General features: G+C 51.4%; 1 protein-coding gene across 1 annotated transcript in view; it reads left to right on the forward strand.

The window, feature by feature from the left end:
• Positions 1 to 3,486, forward strand: part of Arrdc5 (arrestin domain containing 5) — a 5,825-nt gene extending 2,339 nt beyond the window's left edge. The window contains exon 3 of the mRNA XM_005405775.2: positions 2,936 to 3,486. Coding sequence (XP_005405832.1) covers positions 2,936 to 3,463 — 528 coding nt within the window. The 3' untranslated portion in view covers positions 3,464 to 3,486. The remainder of the gene's footprint in view (positions 1 to 2,935) is intronic.
• The last annotated feature ends 7,965 nt before the right edge of the window (positions 3,487 to 11,451 follow it).

Genomic DNA, 11,451 nt, shown 5'->3' on the forward strand with positions numbered 1-11,451 from the left:
AAAAAAAAAAAAAAAAAAAAAAAAAAAAAAATCCAGGTTAAAATCCTCCTGCTGTGTGACCTTCTCCAAGGTCATTCAAATGGTATGCCTGGAACCCCAGCATGCTGAGAGGCCGAGGCACGAGGATCTCCAGTTCCAGCCCAGCCCTGGCAATTTAGCAATGTGCCGGGGGTATAGGTCAGAGGCACGGCACCTGCCTGGCAAGCCCAAGGTCCTGAGTTTGATTCCTATTAACAAAAAAATAAAATAAATAAAAAATAAAAAGGCCTAGAGATGCAGATCAGTGTGAAGGCCCTGAGTTCCTGCCTGGTACACATCCTCTTAAACAAAAGAACAATAAGTGGACTTTCAGTACACACCAGGCTCCCGAAGGGGCATCTCCGTTAAAGTTACACTGCTGCTGGGTATGGTGGCGCATGCCTGTAATCCCAATACTCAGGAGGCTGAGGCAGGAGGATCACTGTGAGTTCGAGATCAGCCTGGGCTACAAAGTAAGCTCAAGTCCAGCCTGAACCGCAGAGTGAGACCCTGTCTCAAAAAAAAAAAAAAAAGCACCCCTGAGGCCCGCCAACCACAGGGAACACTGGCAGGAAAGTAGCTGCTTGGAGGGGAGAAGGCCCTGAGTTCCCACCATGGCTGGTGCTCCTCAGTGGCCCTGGTCCCTCTCCGGACCCCACAGGAACTAAGAGGGACACAGGCAGGCACTGGGCAGAACACCAACTACTTTTTATTTTGCTTTTGTTTTTTTGGTATCAGAAATAGAACTCAGGACCTCGTGATCGTCAGGCAGGCACTGTGCCGCTGAGCCATATCCCTAGCCCTATTTTTGGGTTTTTGAGACACAGTGTCACTATGTAGTGCAAGCTGGCCTCGAACTCACGGTGACCCTCCTGCCTTAGCCTCCCGAGTGCTGGGATTACAGGCCTGTGCCACCAACTACTGTTTTAACCAGAGTGGTCAAAGGAGGCCTTTTTCTTCTTTTTCTTTTGGTACCGAGAATGGAACCCAAGGTCTTTGTACTGAGCCCCATCCCCAGCCCTTTTTACGTTGTTTTTTTTGGTTTGGTTTGTTTTGTTTTTTTGAGACAGGGTCTCACTATCCAGTTCAGGCTGGACTTGAGCTCACTTTGTAGCCCAGGCTGGACTAGAACTTGCAGCAATCCTCCTGCCTCAGCCTCCAGAGTGCTGGGATTACAGGTGTGTGCAACTGCACCCAGCTCAGACCTATCTTTTTTTTTTTTGGTGCCAGAAATTGAACCAGGACGTGTGCTTGCCAGGCAGGTACTGTACCACTGAGCTACATCACTGGACTAGACCTATCATTTTTATTTTGCCTTCCTCACCAGAGCAAGAGCTGGCTGGGCTCTACTGCTATGGGTTTCTTTTGAACCTGGCATTGAGTAGATGCAAATAAAATCTGGTCAAGTGAATGGGTCCCTCAAGGCTTCCTATGTCCCAAAGGAATACAGGATCCCACAAATCCCCAAGTCCACTGAATCCAATGTTGACCTTGTTGCCCCAACTTTCTTAGGAATTGGGGTACTGGGGGAGCACCGTATCCCCCCACCCTCCGCTGGCTCTGTGGTCTCTGCTGGACCACAAAGATGCTTCTGGATACCTCCTTTTTTTTGAGACAGGGTCTCACTATTCTAGGCTGGCCTTGAACTTGCAGCAATCCTCCTGCTTCAGCCTCCTCAGTGCTGGGATGACGGGTGCACCCCACACTCCAGGCTCTGGGTACCTGCTTTAGGACTGGACAGAACATAGCCTGTGGCTGCAGTTAGGGCACTGGAATTGCCTGCCTGCTGGGGCTAGGCCTCCAGGGGAGAGGGAGGGGCCGGCCAGTGGGAAGGCTGGAAGGAGGGGCGGCAGGGCCAGAGGTAGAGGGTGAAAGGTGAGATTGGAACGTCAGGGGTCAGGGGTCAGCCTAGGACCCAAAGAGCAGCCATTTGATCTAGAGTACTTTTCAAACTGTAGCTCTCCTTTGTGTAAATCAATCTGGCAGGATGCGAGCATGGTTGAGGGTGTTTATTCTTTTGTTTGCTGTATGCTATTATTAAACCCAAATAAGTTTTAAATTTTGAGACAGGGTCTTGCTGAGTCACGAAGCTGCCCAGGCAGAGCTCAAATTTTTGATATTCCTGCCTCAGCCTCCCAGAGCGCTGTGATGACAGGTGTGTGCCACCATATCCAGCTTCAAACTTGTTTTTTCCATATACAACAATAGACTAAGTGATAAAATAAGTAGAATAAAAAGGCACAGTAGCATAGACCTGTCATTCCAGTTACTTGGGCGGCTGAGGCAGGAAGATCATGAGATCTAGGCCAACCCGGGCAACTATCCCACAAAATAAAAAGGCCTGGGAGTGTAGCTCAGTAGTGGAGTGACTTGCCTAACAGGAGAAGCCCTGGGTTTGATCCCTAACATCTAAAAATAAAATAAAACCTAAAAATGAAGCTATGTACAGATGTTTATTTATAATACAGTTCTGGTTGTTTTTTTGTTTTTTTGTTTTGTACCGGGAATCGGACCTCGTGCTTTGCCAGGCCGGTGCTGTACCTCTGAGCTATACCCCCAGCCCTATAATACAGTTCTGTTCTGATTGAAAATTGAAAATATCATTAAGGTCAAGACGTATTTAATACCCCTAGCCTAGCCAGCATTCTAGCATAGTGACACAGCGCACTGTAGAATATTGGGAGTTTCAACTGAAAGCTGTGGCTGCTCAGACCACAAAAGCATATGATGCACCATATGCCTGCCAGGAAAAGATTCAAGTTCAAGGCTGGGTGTGGTGGTGGTGGTACGTGGCTGGAACCCCAGCACTCAGGAGGCTGAGGCAGGAGGATCCTCATCAGTTTGAGACCAGCCTGGGCTAGATAGCAAGTTCAAAGCCAGCCCGAGCTACACAATCCGGCCATTCTCCCCTCTCCAGAAGCCCCTGCTGGTGCAGGTCGAGAAGAAGGTCACCTACAACTGCTGCAGCCGGGGCTCCGTGGTCCTGCAGGTGTACATGGACAAGAACACCTTCACGCCGGGAGAGAAGGTGACGTTCACCACGGAGATCCACAACCAGACCGGCAAGTGCATCAGGTCGGTGGTCTCTGCACTGCACGTGCACGTGCAGTACCAGGCCTTCACGCCCACCGCCGAGCGCCGCTGCCGCACCGACAGCAGCCAGCTGCTGCGACAGGAGGCCAGCACGCACATCGCCGCCTTCACCACCACCAAGGTCGTCAGCACCTTCAGCCTCCCGCTGCTGCTGGCCGTGAGCCGCAGCAGCCTGCAGCAAGAGCTCATGCACACGCAGTACGAGCTGCTGGTCATCGTGCCTCTGCCCTGGTCGCTGAGCAGCGTCAAGGCCCGGCTGCCCCTCTTCATCACCCGCAGCCCTGCAGAGAACGGGGACGTGAGCCCCGCACCCGGCCCTCCCGGAGGAGGCCTGCAGACTCCTGGAGAGTAAAGGCTTTATCGTACCCGCAGGAAGTCTGTCTGGCAGGTGACACCTCCCTGGGTCTGGGTGCCATGAGCAGCAGTTTGCGCCTTTTATTTTTTATTTGTTTTTTTTTTGTGTGCCTTTTGTTGTTATTATTTTTGAGGCACTGGGGACAGAACCCACGGCCTTCCCACTGAGCTCCATCCCCAGCCCATTTTACTTTTTTTTTTTGGTACCGGAAATCCAAGTCCAGACCTTGCGCTTGCCAGGCAGGTGCTTGTGCCTCTGAGCTATATCCCAGGCCCTTACTTTTGATTTTGAGACAGGGTCTCATCTCCATAAGTCGCTGAGATCCCCAGGCTGGGCTGGAACTTGGGATCCTCCTGCCTCAGCCTCTTAGAGTGCTGGGATGACAGGCTTTCACTACTATACCTGGTTGGCTCTCTCCCTACCTTCCTTTTGTGTGGTGCTGGGGATCAAAGTCAGGGTCTCAAGCATGCTAGTCAAGTGCTCCCCAAGAAGCACCCCCCCTCCAGTTGTATCAAATTCTCCCAGATCTGCTTGCATTCGCAAAGTCAGATTCTGGCTCAAGCTGAGCAGGGTCTGAAAACTCTCTCATCCTAGCACCGGCGAGGCTGAGGTGGGAGGATTGCTGTGAGCTCAAGGCCAGCCTGGACTACAAAGTGAAACCTTCTCAAAAACAAACAAAAGGGGCTGGGGATTTAGCTCAGCGGCACAGAGCCTGCCTGGCAAGCACAAGGTCCTGAGTTCAGTTTCCGGTATGGGGGCGGGGGCAAAAGAAGAGCCACACACAATGTGGGTATGTCCACTCCCCTTGAAGGTGTGGACTCTGGACACTCAGAATTAAGGGAGGTCAACCAGATGTCCCTAGGAAGCTGTCTGTTTTCTTCAGTGACCCACAAGTAATGTATAGAAGGTTATTGTATTTTTTTTTTTTTTTTTTTATCTTTTTGAGACAAGGTCTCACTATGCAGTTCAGGCTGGGCTTGAGCTCACTTTGTAACCCAGGCTGGTCTTAAACTCACACCGGGAGCTGGGGATATAGCTCAGTGGCATAAGCGCCTGCCTGGCAAGCACAAGGTTGTGAGTTCAATCCCCGGTACCACAAAAAAACAAAAACAATCAAACTCACACTGATCCTCCTGCCTCAGAACTCCTGAGTGCTGGGATTACAAGCATTCACCACCACACCAGCCAGAAGGGTATTTGAGAGCATGTGACTGCTTTGTCTCTTACAGCTCTTCAGCCAGTGTTTTGTTTTCTGGCGGGGCGGAGGGGAGGGGAAGGTGTTGGAGCGCGGTCTAGGTAGCCCAGGCTGGCCTTGAACTTGCAAGGAATCTTCCTGCCTCAGCCTGCCTAGCACTGGGATTATAGGCGTGTGCTGCCACGCCCAGCTATGCCTATTCTTTTTTCCCCCTTGTCCTTACCACTGTGGATTTCACATTTGTCTTGTGCTCTCCTCAAAGCCCCAGCATCAGTACCTCCTCTTCCAGGAAGCCTTCCAGCCACACCAGGCAGGGACCCCTCACTCTCCTCTCTTCTCCACTCCTCTGCCAGGCCCTGAAATGTGGGTGACCCTCCAGGTTCATTTCCACAGACACCCAGGTCCCACTGCTGGCTCAGTGTCCCCGAGTCAGAAACGCTAAGCCTCAGGCACTCACTGCATCCGATGGGGAAGTGATGAAGTGGCCTTTTTTGGAGGTGGGACGGAGTGAGGGTTTGAGAGAATATATTTGAAAATCACTCCTTCCATTTTCTGGATAAAAAGAGTTGAGTCAGGAAGCAGAGACATGTTTAAGAAGCAGTTTGCCCAGAGTAGACAATTTAGCAAGACTCTGTCTCAAAATAAAAAATACAAAAGGATTAGGCATGGGGGTACATGCCTATAATCCAACACTATGGGAGGCTGAGGCAGGAGAATTGTGGGTTTGAGCCCAGCCTGGGAAAATTATTGAGATTCTGTCTCAAAAATTAAGGGCAACCCACTTTCTGAGGCCTCTTCTGTCCCTCTCAGCCAGAAGCTTTCTTTCAATAAATTCTTCCTACTCTTAAAAAAACATAGCTGGGCGTGGTGGCACACGCCTGTAATCCCAGCACTCAGGAAGCTGAGGCAGGAGGATTCTTGCAAATTCGAGACCAGCCTGGGCTACAAAGTGAGCTCAAGGCCAGCCTGAACTGCATAGCGAGACCATGTCTCATAAGGACCAAAAATAAATAAATAAATAGATAAAAATTAAAACAAGAGCTGGGATGTAGCTTAGTGCAAACGCCATGGGTTCAATTTCTTTTTTGCCAAAAAGAGAGAGGGAAAGAGAAGGAAAAAGATATAAAGCTATTAGGCCTGAATAATAATAAAAATAACAGAGATAACAGGCACATAGACTGGGTGGTGGTGGCACACACCTGTAATCCTAGCACTCAGGAGGCTGAGGCTGAAGAATCACCCCAACGTCAAGGCCAGCTTGAGCTACGTAGTGAACCCTGTCTCAAAAAAATAAAAAGAAAACAAAAACAAAATAACATGGGTACAGACTGCCTTTTTTTTTTTTCTATTTTATTTTTTTTGTCTTTTTAAGACAGGGTCTCACTGTGCAATTCAGGCTGGCCTTGAGCTCACTTTGTAGCCCAGGTTGGTCTCAAATTCACAACGATCCTCCTGCTTCAGCCTCCCTAGTGCTGGCATTACAGGCATGAGCCACCACGCACAGCTGATTTTTTTAATTGGCCCTGCAAACGCATGGCTGGAATACAATTGCCAGCATGCCCTGCAGAAAGTTGAGGCCATGTGACTGAGTTCCAGCCAATGGGATAGAAGAGAAGCTGACCGGTCATTTCCTCTCTGGGTCCCTAAATATTCTCAGGGATGGGAGGATTCAGAGAATCCCAGGAGGGACCTTGTATACTGTTTTACTCTTTGCAAGACTGTAATCAGGAAGGCTGACCTTGAGTTTGACTATCACATAAGAAATCTAGTTTTTGCCGGGCGTGGTGGCACATGCCTGTTAATCCCAGCACTCGGGAGGCTGAGGCAGGAGGATCCTTGCAAGTTTGAGACCAGACCAGCTCAAGCCCAGTCTGTACTGCACAGCGAGACCTTGTCTCAAAAAGGAAAAAAAAAAAATAGGTTTTGTAAAAAATTTTTTTTTTTTTTTTTTTGGTCTTTTTGAGACAGGGTCTCGCTATGGAGTTCAGGCTCGCCTTGAGCTCACTTTGTAGCCCAGGCTGGTCTCAAACTCACAACAATCCTCCTGCTTCAGCCTCCCGAGTGCTGGCATTACAGGCGTGCACCACCACACCCAGCTCTTATTTTTTTAATTTTAATGAAAAAATAATAATTTTAATTGTTTTTTCTGATACAGGGTGTTGAGCCTAGGGCCTTTGCACTGAGCCACACCCACCCCTTTTAAAATTTTTTTTTGAGGGCTGGGGATTTAGCTCAGTGGCACAGTGCCTGCCTGGCAAGCGCAAGATTGTGAGTTCGATTCCTGGTACCGGAAGAAAAACAAAAAACAAAATAAAAATAATAAAATAAATTTTTTTTTTGAGAAGGGCCTTGCTGAGTCACTAATTTGCCCAGGTTGGGCTGGAATTTGCAATCTTCCTGCCTCAACTTTCCAGAGTGCTAGGGTAACAGCCATATACCACCCTACCTGGCAAAAAATACAACTTTTGGGGTGGGTGTGGTGGCACACACCTATAATCCCGGCACTGGGGAGGCTGAGGCAGGAGGATCTTTGCAAGTTCAAGGCCAATCAGGGCTACAAAGTGAGCTCAAGACCAGTCTGAACTGCATAGTGAGACCTTGTCTCAAAAAGACCAAAAAAAAAAAAAAAAGAAAAAGAAAAAAAAACTTTTTTTAGTTGAATGAGTCATTTATTATTAGGGTGATCTTTTACAAGTTATTTTCCTTTAAAAAAAATTTTTTTATTGCACATGTTTGCAGTGACGGCATTCCTCACGGGGAGTCCATACCTGGACATAACACATCACTTCTGTTTCTCCCCCTTCTCTCCCCACTTCCCCATCCCTCCATCTCTTGGTCCCCTTCCAATTTGCAAAAAAGAAATACACTTTCTCACTGAGTAGTGCAGACTGTCCTTGAACTCACTCAGTAGCCCTTGCTGATCCTCCTGCCTCAGCCTCCCAAGTGCTGGGCTTACAGGTGTGCGCCACCACACCCGGCCATCTGGGATTTCTTGACTCAGTGCTGTTGAAACTTGGACCTGAGGGCTTGCTGTCCTGGGGACAGTCCTGTGATCACACGGTGCTGGCCAGCGAGCCTGGCTTTTACCTACCAGAGGCCAGTAGTGTCCCTCCTAGCTGGTACCAGCAGAAGCGCCCGAGACACAGCCAGTGTTCTCGGGGTAGCACCAGCCTAGGTGAGAGGCACTCGTCTACCCTGATCGTAGGAGTAACTACTCTTCTGGAGGCTGTGGGTACCCTGGGGACATATATTCAGTATGGCCACAGCCACACCCATCCCTTGCCCTCCTCTCCCAGCTGTGTCCTGGGGAGGTCTCCCTCCGTGAGGGACACTGGTGACCTGCCCTTCGCCCAGGTCCTGTGTGTCTTCGTTACTTTATTTTTTGAATGTTTATTTTGGTTTTTTTTTAGACAGGTTCTGACTGTGTATTTTAGACAGATTGTCCTGCCTCAGCCTCCCCAGTGTAGGGATTGCTGATGTGTGCCACCCCGCCCAGCATCACTTACATTTAGCAGTTGAGGAAACAAAGAGCTGGCCACACTCTCCAGGTCAGAATTCGATCCCCAACCTTAGCACCAAGAACCTTTCGGTGAACCGCAGTAGTTCACAGGTTTTTTTGTTTTGTTTTTGTCTTTTAGAGACAGGGTCTCGCTATGCAGTTCAGACTGGCCGTGAGCTCACTTCGTAGCCCAGGCTGGCCTCAAACTTGCAAGGATCCTCCTGGCTCAGCCTCCCAAGTGCTGGGATTACAGGTGTGCACCCATGCCCTGCTTTTTTTTTTTGAGTAACCAGGCGGGGTGCTGACCCCAAGGCCTTGTATACACTTGGCAGGTGCTGTACCACAGAGCTATCTCCCAGCCCCTTATTTATTTATTTATTTGTCTTTTTGAGACAGGGTCTCACTATGCAGTTCAGGCTGGCCTTGAGCTCACTTTGTAGCCCAGGCTGGTCTCAAACTCACAAAATCCTCCTAATCCTCCTGACTCAGCCTCCAGAGTACTGGGATTACAGGCATGCGCCACCGCACCCAGCTCAAGCCCCTTTTTTAAAACGTTTGTTTGGTTTTTTTTTTTTTGAGACAAGTTGGCCCCTAATGTATGGTGATCCTTCTCCTTCAGCCTCCTGAGTGCTGGAATTACAGGCATATGCCACCATACCAGGCTTAAATTTCATTTTGAGACAAGGTCTCTTTCAAGTCCCAAGGCTGGCCTCAACCTACTGATCCTCCTGCCTCAGCTTCCCGAGTAGCTGGGATGACAGCGTGTGCCGTCCTGGAAGATGCCAACCTTCTCTGCACCCTGAACAGCAGCGCCCGCCCCCAGCCGGCCGCCTCCCCTCCCGGCTCTGAGACTCAGTGGCCCGCACAGGCGGGCGTTGGGGACACTTCCTGTGTGGTGGCCCTGGGCGCCCACTGTGCCAGGTGGGCCAACGGGAGAAGGCAGCTCGGTTGGCTCCACTTCCTGTCCCCACGGAGGGGCCTCTCAGTCTCCCTGGCTCCCACCCCTGAATAACCTCACTCCCCGGGACCCAAGCCACCCACACCAGCTGCAGCCTGCTCTTGGGCACAGCAGCTGCCTGTGCTGGCCTCACTGGGAATCCCACCCCCACTGCGGCCACCTCCAGCATTCCAACCCTGAGCGGGAGCAGGGCTGACCCGGCCTGTCACCCTGGAAATCTGAACTCAGGAGGACGAAGAGGAGGAGGAGCGGCAGCCGCCGCCGCCATGCTGGGAGGAGGGAGCCCGTTGCCCCCTGGGTAACCAAGCGTCCCTGCCTGACTAGAACCTCCAGGTGCCCATACTCCCCCCACAACTGTCCTGTGGGGGGGCGCTGGTTGCCAGGACAACAGCCCCCCCTTTCCACCTGGGAACAACCGCGGGCAGGAGAGCCTAGAAGCGCCTGTTCCCTTCTGCAACGTGACTGGCACGGCCTGCAGCTGTGTCCCGGTGCCGGCCTGGCCACCCGACCAGGCGGCTCGTGTGGGGCGGCTGCAGGTGGTGCGAGGGACAGGGTGCCGCCTCGCCTTGTTCCTGGTCAGCTGCATCCGGGGCTCTGTTTTTGTAGCATTTTTTTATGGCATTGGGGATGGAACCCAGGGCCTTCACACTGAGCTGCATCCCCAGCCCTGTTTAGTTTTTATTTTGAGACAAGTTCTTGCCAAATGGATCCAGTTGAGCTCAAATATTTGATCCTCCTGCCTCAGCTTCCCAGACTGCTGTGATGACAGGCGCGCACCACCACATCCGGCTTCTTCCAGTTCTGCCTGCCTGCCTGGAGGCCACCGTGGAGGCTCAGGAGAGCGGGGAGGGGGAGGGCAGGGGGGGCGGGGACAAAGGGTAGATGGACGCTTGTCGCCTGGCGTCACCTGCACCGGAGGCGCCCAGGAACTGAGTCAGTGGACCCTGCTGGCCTGGAAGAGGCAGACGAGGTCTGGAACCTGAGCCTCAGAGCAGCTCCCCGCCCCCAAGCCTGCCACCGCCGCCAGGAACTCCAGGGCAGCGGGCAGTTGGCGCCACAAGGCCCAGGAGGGCGGGGATAGGCCAGGGTCTGCATGTTAAAGGCCCAGGCTTCCCGCCGGGCCGGCCCAGACAGGCCGTGGCCGCGACAGACCCTCTGCTTTGTGTCACCCGGCCACTGTGGCTGAGGAGAGGCGGCCGCCACGTGGTGATGGGGACCTGGACCGGCGCTGGCCGGGTTGCTGGGCAAAGTCAGGAACCCAAAGAAGCAAGTGGGGAGTGAGTCTTAAGTATATGTATGTCCCCCGCAGGAGCTGGGACACAAGTATGTAAAAACCTTCACAGTGGTTGGGTGTTTTGCCCCACGCCTGTCATCCTACAGGGTTTGGAAGGCTGAGGAAGGGTGACCGCAGTCCAGCCTCGGCAATTTAGTGAAACTCCATCTCAAAATGAAAAATAAAAAGGACTAGAGGTGTGGGGCATGGTAGCACATCTCTGTAATCGTAGCACTCAGGAGGCTGAGGCAGGAGGATTACTCTGTGAAGTGAGTTCAAGGCCAGCCTGGGCTACAAAATGAGCTCAAGGCTAACCTGAACTGCAGAGCAAAACCCTGTCTCAAAAAGAGAAAAAAAGGGGGCTGGGGACTTAGCTCAGTGGCACAGTGCCTGCCTGGCAAGTGCAAGGTCGTAAGTTCGATTCCCGGTACCGGGAAAAAAAAAAAGAGGATTAAAAAAAAAAAAAAGAAAAAAGACAGGGATGTAGCTCAATGAGAAGGCCCCAGGTTCAATCCCTGGAATTGAAAACAAAACCTTTCCTGAAAGAGAGAATGATCTGAGTGAATGTACTATGCCTGGACTGGTCCCACCTTCCATCCCTCCCCACCTCTTCCAGTGGCACTTTTTCCTCGATGCTAACTAAAACAGGAGTGCTTTCTCCCGTCCAGGTTCCCCATCTTTCATCCTCCATCCCTTTGAATTTCTATCCACTGGGCAGCCTCAGAGATCTTTCAACTAGTCCATCTGCTCCTCTAGCTCCAGAACCTACTGTGGCTCCCCAGTGCCCTTTGACACTGGCAGCTGGGTCTTTGCCAATCTGTCCAGCTCTGTCCATGCTCCCCGACCACTGCCCATGTCCCGCCCTTTACCTGCATTCTTGCCCTGTCTGACCCCTGCTCATTTTCTGGAAACATTTCTCTTCCTCATGGATTATGAGAACCTTAAAAGCTGCCCAGGGCTACCTACCCAGAGACTAGTACACAGCAAAGCTGAATAACTGTTTTGGTTTGGTTTGTTGGTCTTTTTGAGACAGGGTCTTGCTATGCAGTTCAGGCTGGGC

The sequence above is a fragment of the Chinchilla lanigera genome, unplaced genomic scaffold (genome assembly GCF_000276665.1).
Source record: "Chinchilla lanigera isolate Chin_1 unplaced genomic scaffold, ChiLan1.0 scaffold00094, whole genome shotgun sequence".
In the NCBI taxonomy this organism is placed as follows: domain Eukaryota; kingdom Metazoa; phylum Chordata; class Mammalia; order Rodentia; family Chinchillidae; genus Chinchilla; species Chinchilla lanigera.